This window comes from Pinus tabuliformis, chromosome 9 (assembly GCF_031772625.1).
Source record: "Pinus tabuliformis cultivar Carrire ecotype Pingquan chromosome 9, CPIR1, whole genome shotgun sequence".
NCBI lineage: Eukaryota > Viridiplantae > Streptophyta > Pinopsida > Pinales > Pinaceae > Pinus > Pinus tabuliformis.
In genome coordinates, this window is record NC_142307.1 from 340,148,961 (window position 1) to 340,172,583 (window position 23,623).

Below are 23,623 nucleotides of genomic sequence, written 5' to 3' on the forward strand. Positions count from 1 at the left end.
CTTATGCCTAGTGCCGAAAGTGGGAAAAAGGACAGAGATTCCTTGAGATTCCCCAGGGTGTTGGGGACTTTGGATGTTTGCTGGTTATACTAGTTCAGTAGAGGGTGTTGGAAATAGGAAGTAAATGAAAATAAATAATAAATAATAATAAAAACATAACCTCGGGATGAAGTTCCTTAAAGTGGGAGAGTATGTAATATCCCTCCCCTTAATAATAAATAATAAATAATAAAAATAATAAATAATAAATAATATAAATAATAAATAATAATATAAATAATAAATAATAAATAACTTAAATAATAAAAAGTAATAATAAAAATAAAAATAAAAGTGGTTATTCTCTAAATAAGAATAAATAGAAATAACACAAGAAAAGCAGGAAAAAGAAGAAAATAAAACAAGAAAGCTAAAGAAAAGAAATGAAATAAAATAAGAAAACTAAAACATCGAAAGAAAAGTAAAGAAAACTAAAAATAAAAGTCGCATGTAGACACATGGAGCGTGTGCATGTGGTTCCCCATCCAATGTTTTCTCTATTTATTAGAGGGTGAGGAGGATGGGAGGCATTCCATCTTTCATTCTCTTGGGAGAATGGTCTTCTAAGACCTAGGAGTCATTAACAATAGTACATTGATTGAGGGCTTGGGAGTGGCTAGTTGTAGCAAATTCTTGCATAATTGAGCCTACGGTTGGGCGGAGAGTCGTCCCCAAAACCTTGTTGTCATCTGGCAGACGTCGATCACAGGTAATATAGGTATGTTCTTATTTTTTTGATTATGATTTTAATTAGGAAATTAACTTTATATCTACTTTGGACTATTACAGTCACGCTATAAGATACTGTAAATTAGCTACTACTGGTCACCGACTAGAAAATGGTCATTTATATGCAAATTTTAGTCATTCCTTTAGTAATTAATTATCCATTTTGTACTAGTGCTTGAAACCCTAGGTTGCTTAGAACACAACCATTCACAAAAAAAATCTCTGAGAAAACTTGAGGAAGCATTAGGAAGAAACATGGGTGGGGGTTTCAATAGAATAAGGCCCACAGACACTAAAAGAATCCATCAAAACCCACCTATCATAGATATATTCCTAAGCCACCAATGGATGATGTTCTTTGAAAAATTAAAGGGGTATGATGATGAGATAACCCATGAATTTTCCATGACCCTTCACTCTCAAGAGGAAAACAGTGCCACCATTGTTGTAAGGGGACTTTCCATCCATTTGAATGCATAGATCATTAGAAAAGTCATCACCTTTCCTTTAGGAGTTATATGGGGTAAGGAAGAGAGGAAAAAAGCCATCACAGCTAATAGAAATTTCTTCCTCCTTGAAGAAAATCCAACTAAAGGAAAGAATGGAGTTAGAAGGGAGAGCCTTCCTTACCCTTGGGATGAAGTGGCCTATAACATCCTCAAGTACATAATTTATGAAGGAATTTGAGGGTTGTTTATTCCTATCAATTTAGACTACGTTATGAGATGAGGTTCCAAATAGTGTTTCCATCCCGAGCAAGCTCAATATCCCACATTTTCTCCTTCAGTCCATGATTGAAATGAGCCAAAGGATGAGAGAAGGGAAACACTAGTACATCACCCATCATGGCCTCATAAGGCTCGTTGTTATGAATTATGCCTTAAGTCACCTTTGGAGCCTTGTTTTATGGATTGATTTTATGGACATGGATAGGGAGGCCTTCATCGAGACATAACCCCAATCTCTGACAGAACATGCAGAGACCACCAAATCTAGTGCTACTAAGGCATGAGGTAAATAAGAGGAGGAATAAGAGGTTGAAGAATAGGAAGAAGAAAAATCTGAAGAGAATGAGTATTAAATTGAAGAAAATTTTGGAAAAAAGAGAAAGGAAAAGGAAGGGAAAACATAAACAACAGAAGAGACCCTTGGGGAGCCTGCAAGACCTCAAAGGAAGAGAAAAAAAAGCAACATGTAAGCCTCTTAAGAGGGGATGAAAAACAAGAGGTGAATACCACCATAGTAGCCCTTAGCACACCCATCAAGCCAAACAGGAGGTAGCCCAAGTACGGCCCCTTATACTTTAAAATGAGGAAAAGCACTAGGATCAAATAAGGGAAGCCTCAACCTCCTTCAACGGACCCAAATAGAATTGAGGAATCCGTCAGCCATTGAGGAGGAGAATTGGGATGAAGAAAAAGGAAAATTGAGGAAGCCGCTGCCCTCAAAGTCAAGGGAGAGAAACCTCATCCATAAAAAGGAGGCTAACCACTAGGGAAGTTAAAGTCAAGCATTCACAAGAAGAAAATTCCTTGCTACAAGAAAGAAAACAATTTCTACAGGATAAGGAAAAATTGCAACAGGAAGGGACGGAGAAGGAGGTCCAAAATGACTCCAAGGGTCTAATCTTGGATACTATTACAATTTTGTTGAAGAGGGAAGAATTATACCTTGAAAGTTTGTAATTCCCCTCCTATTTGAATTAGAAAATGAGAGAACTCGAACTCGTCGATGGATGCAAATTGCCAAATCAACGAAAGTGGAGGATGTAGGCCTCATGGAGGAAAAAATGCATCAAATGGGTATGGAAATGGTTGACTTAAGATGCAAAGAGTCAATTAAGTGGGATAAAATGCAACTAGAAAATGAAAGGTTAAGAGAGCAAGCACAGGAAAAGGAGGCACAACTTTCCACCATGGAAATCTTGTCCATAGAGGTCATCCAATACATGAAGCTATCCAAATCATATGTCATATTCCTCAAAGAACAATGGTTGCAATTTCAAATCAAGACATTGTCACAATATGACTCTCTCCCATTTTAAGATTATATAAAGTCCATTGACTTCTACCAACAAGCAAGAATTGAAGATAAGGCCAAATTGGTTGAATTCTACATTCACAACATGATCCTCACATACATGAACTTTTGGGACCAAAATTCAAGGTTGGGAGATGTAAAATTGATGACCCTGTCCTCTTGTCTTGTCGATGATGAAGCAAGGGTTAAGGAAGTGAAGAAAGTTATGGAAAAGGAAGTAGGTGGGCCTTTATATATCATAGAAGAACTAATACGTCCCAAAGTTTTCATAAGAAACCATAGCATCATCTTTTTAGACCCTAAACTAGCTCCTCGCTACCTGGAGGAGTAAGAGCAATACATCCTTGATTTTAAGGAATTTTTAGGTTTTTTGGGACTGAGAGTTTGTGGGCCTTCTAGAGGATATGGCATGTTGTTCCCCATAGTCTACATATCAGGGAATACCACTCCCCTAATAGGTTGAGGAATGCCTTATAAAGGACCCCACTCTACAGGAGAATTGTTCAAAGATTAAAGATCAATTGGATAGGGCTAAAGCTCAGTCCTCCCTTACTTATATGAGAGAAGAGATCAAGTAGATGAACAAAGGGAGTGGGAAGCCATAGAGGAAACTGCAATTTTTTATCTATAAAATGGCACACCATCTCAGGTGCATTGGGATGTCAGAGAGGCCACTAAGGCCATGCATGAGCTACAAATCAGTGAGTAAGTTGCTCATATGGTGACAAACACCTTCAACAAGGGAGTAATGATGTGCCCCATTAATTGTATATTATAAGGCCCATTTTCATATCCTCCAACCTATAATTCCTTTTTTTCTCACATAAATTAACATCGTTTTGGCTATAATGTGCTTAATCGAAAGACTAAAGGATGTTTGTCATACTTCGTAGCCTAATGTGGTTAATGTGCAAGAAAAAGAGCATTTTCAGTGTATTTACTATGAAGAGGCATGTTGGAGGCACCTAGAGGAGATGTAGGAGGTTTGTCCTGTACATTTACTCCTTCAACTTGAGTTGATCCCTAAAATTCGTCATCAACAACTCAAGGTCTACTAGAATCCAATGAACTCAAGTAATTGTGAGGATCTAAAGGAGCTGGATCCACTTTTTTCTAGATTTTGGAGGGAAGTCGTCCTCCTTCCAAGGAAGCTTCCCCTCAATCATCTTTTTATAGCTAAACAAGCCTAAGGGATCACTAGGATTCAAATTTTTGGAGGAAGGAAGAGCTACTAAGAGTGAAGAGCTTGAGACTATCATTCTCATTTTCCTTTGCATGATGTACTTGAACTTCATTTTATTTCAATGAAAATTTTAATGTTGTCTGACATTTAAGGTTTTTTTAGAGTGTTGAGTCCCCTTGGGTTAGGGCCCAACCTAGAGGCTCGCGTATCTCTTTTTGTATCATATCTACGCATGATTTTTAGTAGCATCATTTCCTTCTTTATTAGTAGAAGTTTACTTGCAAGAAAAAAATTGTTGTTGCATGCTTGATTACCAACTCCCTTTTAGGAAATGTGGTTGAAGAGTCTATAGTAGTATCCAAAAATATGTGGTTATTTTCCTTTGTAGATTGCTAGGATTTAGATCATTACTCTCTTACATATTTTGTTTTTTCATATCTAGGAGTTAAATTACATTCTTGTTCAATATTTCATGTCTGTAGGTTATGTTAGAGCCTAAATCTGCCTTAGGCTGAAGGAAGGAAAAATTCAGGGTAGCCACAAACCACGCTCAGTCTGGTAGCTAGCCCTACCAGAACAGGAGAGGGCTCTCTCTGAGTCACGCTCAGTGAAGAATAAATTATATGGTCTGAGATGACTTAAAATGAATATTGATTTTAGGCTAGTTAATAGATATGGAAAACGACGATTTTTGAATGACTGAATTTTCTGGGCTATGTGGGACCAAAGTACCACATGAGCTGGGAAATTAGATCAAAGACACAGAAAATTTCATGAGGCAAGATAGGCGGGAGGTTTAACAATTAGATTTAAATAAAATGGAGTGGAAAGACTGCTGAGGAAAGCTGAAAAGGGCATACACATGAATCCTTTTCAGACAGAAGAAGATACACGAAATATGAATGCTTTATAAGGCAGAGCATAAACTGAATTCTACCTCTTCTACTTAAGAGCATTCAACCAGAAATGATTATGAATGGATGGTAAACATAACAGAATACGTATGAAGAATAAAAAGAAAAACACATTGCTAAACTCACACCACAGGGATCTCATGAATCAGAGCTGCATCATTCTATTAAACTCCAAGCCAAAACTGTACAATGAAAGTGTTGAGTTTTTCTCCACTCTATTCCCAGAAACTCCAACCCTTACAAATGATTTTCAATACAATAAATACAACTTTTCTGTCAGAAAGCCAATCGATCCAAAAATGGGAATTATTTAATCATTATTTAACAGAAAGGAAAGCCAACCATCAGTAAAGGAGCAGCGTTACATTTTCTGCTCGAATAGGTTGATGACCAATGAAGAGGCGGAAATATGTAGGCGCAAATCTCATGAAATCGTAACTGAAGACAAAATAGGCCCCGTGGCTTATTTCTCTGCTGCGGTTGATGTTACACATTTTAAATTTAGGCGTTGGCAATGTAGGACAAAGAGAAGAAGTTACACACATTCAGAATGAGTCGATTGCCGTGAAACTAACCTGAGTTGTTCACCGTAGAAGGACTGTTCAACTCCTGAGCGATCTTGTTTGCTTACCTTTTGGCGTTCGATGAAAACTAATTCTTCATAAAAATGGTTGTGTATTTAGCTCTTTTGCCTTTAATAAAGTGGAAGACGTGTCAATGGACGATCCCAGCTGGAAATTTGCTAAGCTCGAGAATACCTTATAATATTATCGATGGGTCCTTTCTTCTTTGCCTCTCCTGGTGCGCAAGATAATGAAATGAAGCCACATTGGTTTCCTTGATTGTTATCAAGATGAATATTAATAGATCCTAGGCACAACTTTTGAATTCAAACATTAGCTCGGAATTTTGAAAGTTGAAATTTCTGATTGGTCAAAACAATATCCTTTCCATGTACAATGATAGAGATTCAATAATCTTTTTTATTAGTTGCTTCCGATGAATCCAATATTTGATTGCGCTTTCACGAATTTTGTTACTACCATTGGAGTCAGCTTCTAAAATATTGAGATCCTGATCAACAGTGGTAGGAAACGTTCCCGATATTATCCAGCATTCCTTCTGAAGCTCTTCAATAGTTGTCTTTTCTATGCTTGGGAGGAAAGGAAAATCTCCTTCCGACTAGCTTGGTAAGTTTCTTTCTACTGCTAATATGGCACCATCAACAGAGCTATCTTGTCTATCAGTTGATGAATCATTATGATAGAATTCATCTGCCAACCCTGCAATATTGAAATCTGAAAGGAAAGAATCCAAATGTATTTTTTCTTCCCTTGAAAATTCTACCACATCCCACGGATTCACAGGAGATGAAAATCCATATCTTGCCATGCTTACATCATTTCGCATCTTCTCCATATAACTGAATGTCATCTCATCTCCCGCCTTTATGGATTGTCTAGTATTGATGACCACTTCTAGCATTTGATCTTTCTTACACCATCGATATGAACAATTTGGGTTAAATGAATGATTCATCATGTCAGCATATGGAATTAGCATATTGGCCTCCTAGACTTTGGCCCCAATTGTCATAGTCATTGTAATGAAACGTGATTGTGCAATACTTATTGCCCAAAGAAAACGTTCATGGTCACGAGCAAGGCGCTTCAGTTTAAATGGAGCATCTGCACACCAGTGTTCTCTCCAAAAGTTCCTTGTACGTTGTTGCTGCATTCTAATCATGCTAGCCAAATTTTCATCTTGTAGTTCAAGAAGTTCCTCCTCAACACTAGGTAAAAAGTCACCATAAAGCTGCCAGAAATTATCCTTGATGTCAAAAGCCAACAAAAGGAGACAAGCGAACCTCAAGTCCCAGTCAGCCTCAGGATCTGTGGAGTTAATAATGTCAAATATAGGATGCCCTAATGGCACAATGTTTGGGAAGAACATCCAAGGAAGGTTCTTACTGACTAGAAGCATCAATTCCATGGCAACCTCCATAATCAACCTAAGTCTGCGAAGATGTGGCACGTCTCTTGCAGCATAAACTCCAATGCCATCAGGTTCCTCCTTGAATTCTACTCCATAAGCATGAAAACATTTACTATAGCTGATCCTATAAAAATTAGGATCCACTGGCTCCAATTGCTTCTCAGAAGGTGGTAAAGATTAATCCGTAGGAGAAGAGATTAAGGCCTTTTTCTTCTGGTCAGAGGCTTGAATTGTAAATTTAAAAGATGAAAAGCTTTGCTTTTCATGCCTTTTTTTATCAGAGCAGAAATTTCTGAACTTGCTCAGAAAACAAGGCTCACTGTGGGAGATTTTGACTCATGGACAAGACAAAACACAGCACTGTAAACGCCCAAAATTATCTCTTCTGGGCTCGCGGGTGGTTCTCCATAAGGCGGACTGAATGCGTATGCACCGTGGATTTGACGTGGACGGGTCCCAGGATGCCATGAGTGGGTTCATAGATTGTGTTAGCATGTCGACAGTATCCATGGTAGAGGATAAGACGCGGGCGATCTCTCGTTCTTTCTATATATTGAGTACTAATAGTTCCTTGCAATGATCTCAACATTGTATCTTGGTTCCATCCCAGCATTCAGGCTCTCTCTTGTGCCCCGTGCACAAACCCAATGCTCCGCGCTCTGTGGGTGCGCAGCACCCGTTGGAAATTACACTATAAACTTTGGCTCTCTGCGCTGCGCACATTGGATGCGCCTCACCTGGTCCCTCAGAAATTTCATTATCTTATGACGGGCACTTCGAGTCCTTGCATATTGTAGCCACTGTTGATGCCGATGGAAAACTATTTTGCTTGAGGGACCATCATAAGTGATTATCTCCACAACTTCAGCATTTGCAAGCGCATGCATTGGGGACACAGGATTTCCCATTAACTTTTGCAGCTATCATTTTGTTGCCAATCTCTGTATGTACTGGATAAGCATAATCAATAACTGTTGCACCCAAAATTCTTTTTGCCTCAGAAAGTTCCTTTTCCTGTTCTTTGTTTAGCTATTCAACTCTTCTTTTCAGGTCAGCAAATTTATCTGGATTTATATACATGAAGGATAATGTTTCAAGCTCTGACTTGATTTGGTACATCCCTAACAACTTAGCCAAAGGCGTAAAAATATTCAATGTTTCTGAAGCGATGCTACGTTATTTATGTGGTGGCATGTGAGGTAGAGTGCTAGGCCCCTATACTACTAGTGTAACCCCTTATTGTTATTAGTACAACCCACTTATTATATTGTTGTACCCTTGTAGTGCCCATATTGTTACTATTGTGCCCCATAGAAGCCCACTATTGTTATTATTGTGCCCTTACATTATTATTGTTATGTCGGCTCTGATTATGTTATGACCCCTTAGACTCCTATATATAGAAAGGAGGTCTTTTCATTTGTATCATCCAGGAATTGTTCATTTATGTAATGTAAAGGAGGTTGCCCTCTCGAAGAGGCTGAATTCTAAGGTGTTGATCTATCTTTTCTATCTTTTCTTGAGCTTGTTTCATAACATTTGGTATCAAGGGATGAATGGAAGAAGGATGAATAAGTATGGCCACTTATTCAAAAGTTGCAAAATATCCCAATTCAAACAATATTGCCAGAAATTGAAAAGGAAGGAAAAATCATATTGGAACCTGGAGCAGTCACGGAAACAAGAACCCGACAGCTACGAAATCGATTAATTTCAGAGTATCTCATCAAGTGGAAGAACTTAACCTCTGAAGATTCCACATGGGAGGACAAGAATTTTATACAGAAGCATCAAGAACTACTCAAGCATTAAGGACAACGCTTTTTGAAGGAGAGGGGCATGTTAGGCCCCTATACTACTAGTGTAACCCCTTATTGTTATTAGTAAAACGCACTTATTATATTGATGTACCCTTGTAGTGCCCATATTGTTACTATTGTTCCCCATAGAAGCCCACTATTGTTATTATTGTGCCCTTACATTATTATTGTTATGTCGGCTCTGATTATGTTACTACCCCTTAGACTCCTATATATAGAAAGGAGGTCTTTTCATTTGTATCATCCAAGAATTGTTCATTTATGTAATGTAAAGGAGGTTGCCCCCTCGAAGAGGCTGAATTCTAAGGCATTGATCTATCTTTTCTATCTTTTCCTGAGTTGGTTTCATAACATTGAGTACACATGTTGTGTAACCAAGCTTGGAAACCTTTCTTTCTCCTTCGACAGCGCGACGTACCACTGGACCAAATTCTTCTTCTATCCTTTCAAAAGTAACAACATTACTATCTTCCACAGTATCATGTAAGAGGCCAACTGCAATTGATTCCCAATCTAATTCAAGCTCGCTAAGGATACGGGAAAATTCTACAGGATGTATGATGAACGGCTCCCCACTTATCCACTTCTGCCCATCGTGAGCTTCAAAGGCTAACTTAAGAGCATCTTTGACCAATCGCAGATGTGCAGATGACAGATATGAAATAGTCGGTTTCAGAACCTCCCACAGTGTTTTAACGGTAACTGTATCAGGATACTCTGGACTGGAATTAGATGAATAGCATGCTCTCCATCTCATATGAGCTCTTGTCCTTAACCTTAGTCTATAAGTTTTCAAATGAGTAACATTATCAACATGCTTGCTACAAGATTCTCCCATGAAAGGAATGTCATCACTACATGCAACATATCTAGCACATCGATGACTTCTATTTCTTTCCCCAGCTTTGCACAGTCCATCACCATCTGCTGACGAAGGTCGAGATTGTGTTGTGCTAGCAAAAGATCCACTCAACACCCTCAGTGCCTTCCAAGCACATGATAAAATGCTACAGTCAGATCTGCTACCTGTATCAAGTTTTATATCTTTACAAACATTCACAGCCTCAAAAGATACTGTACAGCAGCAGTTCCATCCACGGTCCTCAGTGGCAATTTTGCTTTCATTGATAAACTCAACAAAATTCACTACACTCTCCTTATCTAATCGCACCAAACACTGTCCAAAAGCGTTTCACAGCCTTACAAATTTATTTGGAGCAAGGAATTCGAGTTTTTATAGAGTAGAGGCAAAGATTTTATGTTCAAGCTCTGTGTGCCGCTCACTCTGCCCAGTGCGTCCTACTCAACATTTCTCCATAATTCTGGCCTTTAGACTCAATTTTGCTAATCCACATTTCACTTGGGCTTCTTTGATATCTTTGGCATGCAGATGGGTTGTAAAAACAATGGATTTACCTTACATAGTTGAGAATTTGATTTTGCTTCTTACAAACCCACTATTTGAAGACTTTGACACTTCTTACAATGAACTCCATTTTTGATCTTGGACTGAATAATGAATCTCTTTGTTGTCTTTTGCAAATATGGTGGCGTGTCTTAGTGAAGAATAACCAAGGCTGCAGTTGAATTAATTCATGACGGAGGACCTCCAAAAAGACATACTCATTACAAACAATCAATTTGACAATTTCCTCTTCAAAACAGAGTTTTGAAGAGGAATCATCCCTGAGCAATATTAATGATTAAAATCCAAACTTCCCTCTAGCCTGCTGGCTTTATTGGACATTTTGAGGACTGAATCAACTAAACCCTAGACCGAATAACTCTTTGCTGCCTAAGAGATTTAGAAGAGGACCGTAAATGACCTTTAAAATGATTTGACAAACAGACCTAAACCAGTAGGATAAGGCATGAGGGGAAATGACTGACAAGACCCTTCCGTTAGATTATGGCATGCCCCTAGTAGAATGCAACTAAGTGAATCGAGTGAGACACCTAAAAATGAAATTAAAAAAGAGTTTTGATCTTTGACATAGGACTGACAAGGCCGACTCTAACATTGGCTGTAATGGGGATGGTAGCTCCAGCTTCTTGGAGGTGCCAAGAATAGCAGATCTTTGGGAGAGCAGATAGTGCCTTCATCCATTGGGCTATGGAGTCCATTATTATGACAAACCAACATGACTCTATTTATTGACTGGAAATTTGACTCAAACTAACTCGATGCAAACAGAAATGACTGAAAAAACTTGACTCTAACAAACTAACTCAAAATACTAAGACCTGAACTTAAAATTTAAAGCTTGGTGGCAGTACATAACCACCTTTGTTTCTTACAAGACAATATACCATCAAACTATATCAAAATGCCAATGTAGCCAATCAAGAAGATGCCTTCCTGACTGATTCTCCCGATCAGATCTCCTGGTCCACAATAAACACTGGTAACTGGGCATCCAAAAACATAATTGACCATGATCTCCTTCATCACTGAATACTACAATGATCACCTTCACTGCTGGCTGCAACAAATTTGTGAGAGGATCCTAAAAGACATGAAGATTGACCTCCTGCTGGAAAAAAAAGATATCTTTTTCTCTTGATTCTGGTATTTCTTCATAATGTACTTCATTAAGAGTATGTTCTTGGTCCTAAAAAAATTCTGAACAAGTAGATGAGCAAATTTCCTTTTCAAAACACATTGCAAAACATGAAACATAGGAAGAAGAATCTGAAATGGAATCCTGAATGATATGATCTTCGGTAGTCTAAATATATTTTTGATCATCTTCATATGATATGACAGCCAGATTCTCATTACTTTCATCAATCATGAGAAAAGAAATTTCAATTGATTCGTGAAACTCAAGCATGACATTTCTATCATCTACCAACGATTCATCCAAGGAAACTTTTTCACTTACTTGACCGCAGATCTCATCATGTTGTTTATGAACTGATTGGATTACCTCTTTATGAAGGCTTTGTTATGATGACATGAGAACAGTTGGATCCATAACTCTGTCTTCTTCATTCCAGATGTTTTCAGCAGCAGGGTTCTCCTTCATGGGATTCAGTACAAGGTTTTCTTGGTCATCACAATCTGAATCTAGATCTGAAATGACTGTCTTGACATTATCAATTAGAACTGGACTTCCCTGCATGCTGTCTTCTTCTATGGACAAATCTGAAACGACACTTTTTCTTTCATCACTTTCAGCCATATGGACATCTGCAACCTGCTGATCTATAAAGCTGCTGAGAGGACCATCATCCTTTTCAAAAGAGGAAGAAGTTCCACCATCACCTTCTTGACCATGTGCACACTGTAGATCAGCGTTAACTTGAGCTGGAACATGACCATTCAAGAGTTGATCTATCTCGTCTTCAGATAGAGGATATAATACTTTTTGTTTTCTTCTACTCAAGCAGTGATTGTCGTCATTAATTTCAGGTGAAGGAGTGTACAAATTCTCCTCATACTGCTGATCCATTTCATGTAATTCCTGTTGTCTGTCAAGATGCAAAATTCCTTCATCTTCCACCGTACTAAAAACTTGATCCTGCTGCAATTTTTCATGATCGTCTTTATGTTGTTGAAATGGATTTTCATACAGGGCTTCCATGATCTCTTCATCCATGAAATTATCGTCCTCATAGTATTCTTCAAGGATTTCAATAAAACCATAAGCGTGCTTGCAACAGTCCTGGACTAAATTTAATGATGGATAAGATGCTTTATATCTTTCAATGAATAGGGCATGAAAATCCTTTAAACAGTAAATACAAGCAGCGGGAAAATTTTCATACCAAGATTGGGCTTCACCTTCCAGAGTGGCTAGGAATATCTTCATCAAGAAATGTTCAGGAAAATCAACCTTCAACTTATGCATGTGAAATCGAACTAGATGTAAAACAGCATCCTGCCTACCATCATCTTTAAATGTAGGCAGATTCCTTGACCAATCTACCTTCAGAATTTTATTTGGAAAGCCCGGAATGTGATCTCGGCTCATGGGAGCGTATCTTCTTGCAAACTGTTCCATCTTGAAAATCTCAAAGCTACTGATCTCTCTGCAGTGGAGTCACCATGAAGCATTGATTGCTGGACTCTTCAGTGAATAGAGTCGCCAGGTGAAGGATTTCAGCCTTGCTATGTCTGATCGTTGTCCACCATCAACAATCAGCTCTGAACTTGAGATATGTACTGGGACAAGACAATCTACCAGCAAAACATTTTCTCCCCAGTATGGTCGCCACTATGTTAGAGCCTAAATCTGCCTTAGGCTGAAGGAAGGCAAAATTCAGGGTAACCACAAACCACGCTCAGTCTGGTAGCTAGCCCTACCAGAACAGGAGAGGGCTCTCTCCGAGTCATGCTCAGTGAAGTAAACGATATGGTCTGGGATGACTTAAAATGAATACTGATTTTAGGCTAGTAAATAGATATGGAAAAAGGTGGTTTTTGAATGACTGAATTTTCTGGGCTCTGTGGGACCAAGGGACCGCATGAGCTGGGAAATTAAATCAAAGACACAGAATATTTCGTGAGGCAAGATAGGCGGGAGGGGTTTAGCAATCAGATTTAAATAAAATGGAGTGGAAAGACTACTGAGGAAAGCTGAAAAGGGCATACGCATGAATCCTTTTTAGACAGAAGAAGATACACGGAATATGAATGCTTTACAAGGCAGAGCACAAATTGAATTCTACCTCTTCTACTAAAGAACATTCAACCAGAAATGATTATGAATGGATGGTAAACATAACAGAATACATATGAAACATAGAAAGAAAAAGGCATTGCTAAAGTCACACCACAGGGATCTCATGAATCAGAGCTGCATCATTCTATTAATATCCAAGCCAAAACTGTACAATGAAAGTACTGTGGTTTTCTCCACGCTATTCCCAGAAACTCCAACCCTTACAGATGATTTTCAATACAATAAATACAACTTTTCTATCAGAAATCCAATCGACCCAAAAATGGGAATTATTTAATCGTTATTTAACAGAAAGGAAAGCCAACCATCAGTAAAGGAGAAGCGTTACATTTTCTGCTCGAATAGGTTGATGACCAATGAGGAGGCAAAAATCTGTAGGTGCAAATTTCATGAAATCGTAACTGAAGACAAAATAGGCCATGTGGCTTATTTCTCTGCTACAGTTGATGTTACACGTTTTAAATTTAGGCGTTGGCAATGTAGGACAAAGAGAACAAGTTACACGCGTTCAGAATGAGTCGATTGCCGTGAAACTAATCTGAGTTGTTCACCGCAGAAGGATCGTTCAACTCCCGAGCCATCTTGTTTGCTTACCTTTTGGCGTTCGATGAAAACTAATTCTTCATAAAAATGGTTTTGTATTTAGCTCTTTTGCCTTTAATAAAGGGGAAGACGTGTCAATGGACGATCCCAGCTGGAAATTTGCTAAGCTCGAGAATACCTTATAATATTATCGATGGGTCCTTTCTTCTCTGCCTCTCCTGGTGCACAAGATAATGAAATGCAGCCACATTGGTTTCCTTGATTGTTATCAAGATGAATATTAATAGATCCTAGGCACAACTTTTGAATTCAAACATTAGCTCGGAATGCTGAAAGTTGAAATTTCTGACTGGTCAAAACAATATCCTTTCCATGTACAGTGATAGAGATTCAATAATCTTTTTTATTAGTTGCTTCCGATGAATCTGGTATTTGATTACGCTTTCACAAATTTTGTTACTACCATTGGAGTCAGCTTCTAAAATATTGAGAACCTGATCAACAGTGGTAGGAAACGTTCCCAATATTTTCCAGCATTCCTTCTGAAGCTCTTCAACAGCTGTCTTTTCTATACTTGGGAGGAAAGGCAAATCCCCTTCTGACCAGCTTGGTAAGTTTCTTGTTGCTGCTAATATGGCACCATCAACAAAGCTATCTTGTCTATGGGGTGATGAATCATTATGATAGAATTCATCTGCCAACCCTGCAATATTGAAATCTGAAAGGAAAGAATCCAAATGTATTTTTGCTTCCCCTGAAAATTCTACCACATCCCACGTATTCACAGGAGATGAAAAGCCATATCTTGCCATGCATACATCATTTCGCATCTTTCTCCATATAACTGAATGTCATCTCATCTCCTGCCTTTATGGATTGTCCAGCATTGATGACCACTTCTAGCATTTGATCTTTCTTACGCCATCGATATGAACAATTTGGGTTAAATGAATGATTCATCATGTCAGCATATGGAATTAGCATATTGGCCTCCTGGACTTTGGCCCCAATTGTCATAGTCATTGTAATGCAACGTGATTGTGCAATACTTACTGCCTAAAGAAAACATTCATGGTCATGAGCAAGGCGCTTCAGTTTAAATGGAGCATCTGCACACCAGTGTTCTCTCCAAAAGTTCCTTGTACGTTGTTGCTGCATTCTAATCATGCTAGCCAAATTTTCATCTTGTAGTTCTAGAGGTTTCCTCCTCAACACTAGGTAAAAAGTCACCATAAAGCTGCTAGAAATTATCCTTGATGTCGAAAGCCAACAATAGGAGACAAGCCAACCTCAAGTCCCAGTCAGCCTCAGGATCTATGGAGTTAATAACGTCAAATATAGGATGCCCTAATGGCACAATGTCTGGGAAGAACATCCAAGGAAGGTTCTTGCTGACTGTAAGCATCAATTCCATGGGAACCTCCATAATCACCCTAGGTCTGTGAAGATGTGGCACGTCTCTTGCAGCATAAACTCCAATGCCATCAGGTTCCTCCTTGAATTCTACTCCATAAGCACGAAAACATTTACTATAGCTGATCCTATAAAAATCAGGATCCACTGGCTCCAATTTCTTCTCAGAAGGTGGTAAAGATTAATCTGTAGGAGAAGAGATTAAGGCCTTTTTCTTCTTGTCAGAGGCTTGAATTGTAAATGTAAAATATGAAAACCTTGCTTTTCATGCCTCTTTTTATCAGAGCAGAAATTTCTGAACTTGCTCAGAAAGCAAGGCTCACTGTGGGAGATTTTGACTCATGGAAAAAACAAAACACAACACTGTAAACGCCCAAAATTATCTCTTCTGGGCTCATGGGTGGTTCTCCATAAGGCAAACTGAATGCGTATGCACTGTGGATTTGATGTGGATGGGTCCCAGTACGCCATGAGTGGGTTCATAGATTGTGTTAGCATGTCGACAGTATCCATGGTAGAGGATAAGATGCGGGCGATCTCTCGTCCTTTCTATATATTGAGTACTAATAGTTCCTTGCAACGATCTCAACATTGTATCTTGGTTCCATCCCAGCATTCAGGCTCTCTGTTGTGCGCCGCGCTCTGTGGGTGCGCCGCGCCCGTTGGAAATTACACTATAAACTCAGGCTCTGTGCGTCGCGCACAATGGATGCGCCACACCTGCTCCCTCAGAAATTTCATTATCTTATGACAGGCACTTCGAGTCCTTGCATATTGTAGCCACTATTGATGCTGATTGAAAACTATTTTTCTTGAGGGACCATCATAAGTGATTACCTCCACAACTTCAGCATTTGCAAGTGCATGCATTGGGGACACAGGTTTTCCTGTTAACTTTTGCAGCTATCATTTTGTTTTCAATCTCTATATGTACTGGATAAGCATAATCAATAACTGTTGCACCCAAAATTCTTTTTGCCTCAGAAAGTTCCTTTTCCTGTTCTTTGTTTAGCTGTTCAACTCTTCTTTTCAGGTCAGCAAGTTTATCTGGATTTGTATACATGAAGGATAATGTTTCAAGCTCTGACTTGATTTGGTACATCCCTAACAACTTAGCCAAAGGTGCAAAAATCTTCAATGTTTCTGAAGCGATGCTATGTTGTTTATGTGGCGGCATGTGAGGCAGAGTACACATGTTGTGTAACCAAGCTTGGAAACCTTTCTTTCTCCTTCGACAACGCGACGTACAACTGGACCAAATTCTTCTTCTATCCTTTCAAAAGTAACAACATTACTGTCTTCCACAATATCATGTAAGAGGCCAGCTGCAATTGATTCCCAATCTAATTCAAGCTCGCCAAGGATACGGGCAACTTCTACTGGATGTATGATGAACGACTCCCCACTTATCCGCTTCTGCCCATCGTGAGCTTCAAAGGCTAACTTAAGAGCATCTTTGGCCAATCACAAATGTGCAGATGAGAGATATGAAATAGTCGGTTTTAGAACCTCCCACAGTGTTTTAACGGTAATAGTATCAGGATACTCTGGACTGGAATTAGATGAATAGCATGCTCTCCATCTCATATGAGCTCTTGTACTTAAGCTTATTCTATAATTTTTCAAATGAGTAACATTATCAACATGCTTGCTACAAGATTCTCCCGTGAAAGGAATGTCATCACTACACGCAACATATCTAGCACATTGATGACTTCTATTTCTTTCCCCAGCTTTGCACAGTCCATCACCATCTGCCGACGAAGGTTGAGATTGTGTTGTGCTAGCAAAAGATCCACTCAACACCCTTAGTGCCTTCCAAGCACATGATAAAATGCTACAGTTAGATCTGCTTCCTGTATCAAGTTTTATAGCTTTACAAACATTCACAGCCTCAAAAGATACTATACAACAGTAGTTCCATCCACAGTCCTCAGTGGCAATTTTGCTTTCTTTGATAAACTCAACAAAGTTCACTACACTCTACTTGTCCAATTGCACCAAACACTATGCAAAAGCGTTTCACAGCCTTAGAAATTTATTTGGAGCAAGGAATTCGAGTTTTTATAGAGCAGAGGCAAAAATTTTCTGTTCCAGCTCTGTGCATCGTGCACTCTGCCCAGTGCGCCGTGCTCAACATTTCTCCATAATTCCGGCCTTTAGACTCAATTTTGCTCCTCCACATTTCACTTGGGCTTCTTTGATATCTTTGGCATGCAGATGGGTTGTAAAAACAATGGATTTACCTTACATAGTTGAGAATTTGATTTTGCTTCTTACAAACCCACTATTTGAAGACTTTGACACTTCTTACAATGAACTCTGTTTTTGATCTTGGACTGAATAATGAATCTCTTTGTTGTCTTTTGCAGGGATGGTGGCATGTCTTAGCGAAGGATAACCAAGGCTGCAGTTGAAGTAATTCATGACGGAGGACCTCTAAAAAGACATACTCATTACAAACAATCAATTTGACAATTTCCTCTTCAAAACAGAGTTTTGAAGAGGAATCATCCCTGAGCAATATTAATGATGAAAATCCAAACTTCCCTCTGGCCTGCTGGCTTTATTGGACATTTTGAGGACTGAATCAACTAAACCCTAGACCTAATAACTCTTTGCTGACCAAGAGATTTAGAACAGGACCGTAAATGACCTTTAAAATGATTTGACAAACAGACCTAAATCAACAGGATAAGGCATGAGGGGAAATGACTGACAAGACCCTTCCGTCAGATTATGGCATGCCCCTAGTGGAATGCAACTAAGTGAATCGAGCGAGACACCTAAAAATGAAATGCAAAAAGAGTTTTGATCTCTGACAGAGGACTGGCAAGGCCGACTCTAACAGGTTATATGCATGTTGCAAGATAGATTTACTCTTAATGAAATAAAATTTAACCCATCATTTCCTATTTGTTTTCATCAAATTCAACTCATCCTTTCTTGTCAAGTTCATTTTGCTACAATTTGATCCTTAGTTTGGCATTATTTTCAATTACAAAACTAGATTGACTGTTGGTCTACAGGTACTACCAGTGTCTTGTAGGATTGGCGTTCTCATCCTCATCTCTCTTGTCATCATCAACCTCTTCCTTGTCATCTCACATTTCCCTCAAAACTCTGCTACCGAAACAACATTGAAGGATACTGTGAGCATTTGATTTTGTGCAAAATGGGCCTCTCAGAAGTGCTAGACTTGGAAGAGGCCTCATACAACCATCATACACCCTCATATACCGTTTAACACATTCAAAACATGTTTTCCACCCTCACTATGCTCATAGACCCAATCCTGTAGCAAAACAGAGCAATCATGTAACATCCTATAACACTCTTGCAGCGATATTATAGCATCCTATAGAATTATCAAAACTTGACCAAATTTTAACTAAAAGCTAGATTTATGTCTCTTAGGCTTGAATAATGACCCAAAGGCTTTGAAGCCATGATTGAGGAGGACCAAAGGACACTTTAGACCTGCCTTTCCTTTACTACAAGTACAAATCTGTAATTGCGGTTAGACTACAGATTTCCAAATCTGAATAGTATTGATAGTTTTCTTATGAAATGCACATGGAATCTGTCACTAAAGTTAAGTTTCCTTGAAAATAGTGATAAAAAGGGTGATTCATCAATGCAAAGTAGATTAGGCCTGATTCTTGAATTCATGCTTTCTTATGGTTTTAGTTACAAGCACTATTGTTGATAGATTGATTTCCTTTGCAAAGCAACTATTTCATATTTTGCAATTAGACTAATGATTTACATTTCTGCAAGTATAATAGGGTTTACATTCTGCAAGTAGGTTAGTATTTCTAACTTCCACAAGTAGCAAAGTCTTTACATTCCTACAACTAGAGTTAGTCTTTACATTTGGTTGAATGACATTTTCCTTTTCTTGATGAAGTAAGAGTGGGACCTTCCATTAATCTAGAAAAATACATAATGTACAAAGAGCAGCACCAGCTCTGACAAAATTTAACAGGCAGTTGGGCTGGAAAAACCCAAACCAAACTCCAAAAGCTGTGAAAATCCTGAACAAGACTACAAAGGCGTTGTAAACAAAACATCTTCCTGTGGGTTATGGCCCACAAAACCTATTGGAAGCATTCAAATGAGGCTTAAAGCCTTAAAACCCGATCACATCACTTTATCAGGTTTCCTTTTAAAAACCGGAATTGATCATGATATCAGAAGACAAAGGAATTCTTGCTCAACACCCAAAAGGCCGAACTTCAAATCTTTTACACCCGTGATAATAAATATCGGCGGGTCCGCACTCCCGGTCCATCGGCGATCCATGGTGCTCTTCAATCACTGATCTTCGATCGGCCCAATCTCCACCATTGATTCCAGTTTCCGATCCAACGACTATTTGTGTGTCGCTAAATTCCTCATCAACGAATTGCAATTCTAACTTCGCCATCCCTTGACCTCACTCTAATGTGATTTGCGATTAGATCTTGGCCATTGATCTGGCGCTCAATCTGACGGTTATCGTTGGCTGGATCAATCAACTTTCACGACAAACCACAACCGTTGATCTGCATGCGCTAGATCCAACGACTGTAAGGGATTTCGGGTTGACCAGTAGTGGTTTCCTCTCTCCTCCTCATTGCTACGTGTTGCTCAATGAGTGGCATCAGGTGCTCACCCTTCAATACCACTCAAGGGTTTGAGGGTGCCCAAAATACCACTTTTACTATTGCAAAACCATTCCCCATGAATTAACTTCATGCTCTTTCACCATTACTATTCATCGATTTAAAAGATCCAACGATTCCAAGTCCTTTCTATCTACGTCGTTGATCTTTTGCATATCGATGGAAATATGCTTAAATCCAATTTTATCTGCCATACTCTATCTTTACAAAAAAACTCATATATCAACTTATTTAAATAGGCCATCTTTCTATATTTTTCGGGTCCGTCTGTAGAATTGACCTACATGCAGTAACCAACCCGAAATCCATACGATGATGGAGTTCAGGGCAAAATTTATTCAAGTGTCTGCCCTCTTGCCTGCTATTTACCACTTGCTACTTCCCCGTGATTATTCCATTTTCTTATGTTCCCATTAGTTGTCTCTCTGGTTATTTATCATGCTTTGAAAGTATTCCTTGTCTTTGGTAGCCTGTCTGTGACAATCTTCCCGCAATCTCCCTGGGGGAGTTGACATCCAGTCATATCTTCTATTACTTTTTGAACAGACTACTCCTTCGTTTGCCAAACGATCTGATAATGTGTTGGCTGTTCTGCGCACATGAACAAAATTAAGGGTTCTCAGGGCTCTCAGGTGTGATTGTATACATTGATAAACCTGCAATAACCTCCAGTGTTTCGACACTTTTTCTGGTGTTGTGCCACTACTTATTTTCTTGACTGAATTAATTATCAATTTAGAGTCAACTTCAATGATAGTATTATATAAATTTGATTCAATCAAGATTTCTAGGCATTGATCTATGCCTGTGAGTTCCACCATATTATTAGTGGCCTTCCCCAAATGACTATGAAAGATGACTTTTATGTATCCTTGCTCATCTCTTATGACTTCGCCATACGCAGCCACCCCCAGGTTTCCTTTAGAGGCTCCATCTATATTGAATTTCAAAAAACCATGAGGAGGAGGTTTCCAGAAGTCCTTATCTGCTATTATATGACATACAACCCCTGGGGAAAAGGCACTTGTAGACCCAAATGTAATAGTATTTGTGCATCTTGGTCTTGAGGTGGGTTCTCGAAGGGTTTCTTTAGAAGGGTTCCTATAGTCTCTTTTAGCTATCTAATGATCTGAGCTATGATTCTCTGGGTTGAGCCAATTATATTCTTGAAAATCCTATCATTGTGTTCTTTCCAAACATCCCAGATTAGAAAGCCTAGAACCAGAGTCCAAGCTTTGTTGATTACTTCATTTTCAGAGAAGTTTCTCCTCCAATTCTTCAAAGTGCCAGTAATGCTGAAATTGTCCCTATTTATTTGTCTGAAGATTGAAGCCACCCAATTCCACAAGGTGGAGGTGAAAGGGTAGAGGTTGAGTAGATGTTCCATTGTTTCTTCTTGTAATTCACATAGCTGGCATCTAGATGGACTAGCTACACCTCTTTTCTGAAGGTTTTCCCAAGTCAAAATCTTTTTATGTTGCACCAACCACATGAACAATTTGATTTTCATCTAGTGCTGGTTCTGCCATAGGTCCTTCCATACCTTATCAGGGTTTGGAAAGTCAAGCCCTAGGGCCATTCTCTTGGCTTCTTTGAGGTTGAAATTGCCTTTGTTGTTTCTTCCCCATCTCAGTTGGTCTGACGAAGTTGATATCAAAATATTTCTTTGTTCCAAGATCACTGCAAGAGCTTCTACCTAGGCCTTCAAAGGGGTTTCTTCACTATATACCAGGTCCTTCCATATTCTCCATTTTCCCTTATTCCTATCCTGATCCTAGAAGTCATTTACCCTGAGTAAACCTTTGTTGTCAGTGTCATTCTTGAGATTGGCTAGTTCTTCTCTTAACAGGTTAGGTTCTTGTTGCCAGTTGTCCTCCCAAAACCAAGCTATGTTTCCATCTCTGATCTCCCAGAAACTATGTTTCTGAACAATGGCTCTATTCTCCCAAGATTTGTTCTAAATGTGGGAGCCTTTGATGAGCCCAGACATTCGAATGTGATCTCTTTCTTTCCAGTTATTTGCATACTTCTGTTTCCAGACCTTGGCCCAAGGGGTTACCGATTCTTTTAGCCATCTCCACTATAATTTTGCCCCCAAAACTTTGCTTAGGGTTTCAGGGTCATGAAGTCCCAAACCACCATATGTCTTAGGTTTACAGATCTTATCCCATGCTACCAAAGCACATTTCTTTTTCTCTTCCCCTTTTCCCCAAATAAAGTCCCTTTGGATATTTCTGATGTGTTACACAACTCCTTTAGGAGCAGGAAGGGATGAAAACATGAATATGGGAATAGTTTGTAGGATAACTTTTGTTAGCACTAGCCTTCCTACTAAATTCAAAGACCTGATAGTCCATTTCCAGACTTTATCCTGGAGTTTATTAGTGACTGGCTCCCAAACTACCTTGTTCAGAGGATTTTCCATTAGAGGTATTCCCAGATATTTGGTAGGAAGTTGTTCTCTTTGAAAGCTGAGAATTCTGGTAAGGTTTCTCTGAATAGAAATGTTACGATTAAAAAGGAAAAGCTTTCCTCTGTATCAACAACCATAGCAAAGTCATTCGGGATTTTCTTGAAAGCTTTAGCTTCCTTAACTATGGGTGTACCCTGTAGCATGGTGTCATCCACAAATTGTTGATGAGTCAAGGCATTCCCATTCAGGGTGAGTTTGAGACCCTGGATTTTTCCTTCTTCTTTGGTTGATTTGATTCCATTGCCTAAACCTTCGATCATGAGAATAAAGAGGAAGTGGGAGAGCATATCTCCTTGTCTGAGGCCTCTCGAAGGCCTAAATGTTCTGGATGGAGAACCATTAAGTAGGATTGAAAAGCTAGTTGTGGTGACAAGCACCATTACCCATCTTATCTAGTTGTGGTCAAATCCATGCGCTTTTATTACTTCCCTGATGTAAGCCCAGCTTAGCTTATCATAAGCTTTGGCTAGGTCAAGTTGTACAATCATACCTACTTGTTTATTACTCTTGAGACAATGAACCACCTCATGAGCTTGAATGATGTTATTTAGAATTTGCCTTCCTTCCACATATTCAGTTTGTTCCTTAGACACTAGAGTTGGAAGAAGGAGCTTGAGCCTGTTTGCAATTACTTTGGATATTATTTTGTACACCACATTGCATAAAGCTATGGGTCTAAATCTATTTGGTGTCATAGCTTTTTCATGATTTGGAATCAAAGTTATGAAAGAGGCATTAAGCTCCCTCAAAATAGTTTTGTTTTTCCTCTATTCCTCCACCACATCAAGGATATCTTGTTTGACTATTTCCCAACATGCTTTGAAGAAGTCTACATTGAACCCATCCAGGCCTGGAGATTTCCCATTTTGCATCTCTTCGATGACTTCGCTGACCTCCTCTTCAATCACTGGCCTGTTAAGATTGTAATTGTCCTCTCTTGTTACAAGCTTAGGAATGTACTTTGTGAAGTTGTTGATATATTGTGATCTATCTATGAGAGGCTTCTCTGATATGCTTTGGAAATGTTGTATAGGAGAAAATTCTTTTTCTTTGTGGGTGTTGAGTTGTTTTCCTTGAGTATCTCTAAGTTTTGAAATCCTGTTATGAGACCTTGGATCC

At 38.9% G+C, this 23,623-nt stretch overlaps 1 protein-coding gene and 3 pseudogenes across 1 annotated transcript; all 4 read right to left on the reverse strand.

Moving 5' to 3' along the window:
- Positions 1-5,838: 5,838 nt before the first annotated feature.
- On the reverse strand, positions 5,839-7,077 carry LOC149148610 (protein PLASTID TRANSCRIPTIONALLY ACTIVE 14 pseudogene; annotated as a pseudogene).
- Positions 7,078-7,764: 687 nt separating this feature from the next.
- On the reverse strand, positions 7,765-13,989 carry LOC149148611 (putative GTP diphosphokinase RSH1, chloroplastic). The gene is made up of 4 exons (XM_089442221.1): positions 13,960-13,989; positions 11,392-11,449; positions 9,082-9,794; positions 7,765-7,929 (listed from the first exon to the last, which is right to left on the reverse strand). Exons 1-4 carry the CDS (start codon positions 13,987-13,989, stop codon positions 7,765-7,767), a joined length of 966 nt encoding a protein of 321 aa, XP_089298347.1.
- Positions 13,990-14,130: 141 nt separating this feature from the next.
- Positions 14,131-15,542, reverse strand: LOC149148612 (protein PLASTID TRANSCRIPTIONALLY ACTIVE 14 pseudogene; annotated as a pseudogene).
- Positions 15,543-16,211: 669 nt separating this feature from the next.
- The window catches only part of LOC149148613 (putative GTP diphosphokinase RSH1, chloroplastic pseudogene), a 30,210-nt pseudogene continuing 22,798 nt past the window's right edge, over positions 16,212-23,623 (reverse strand).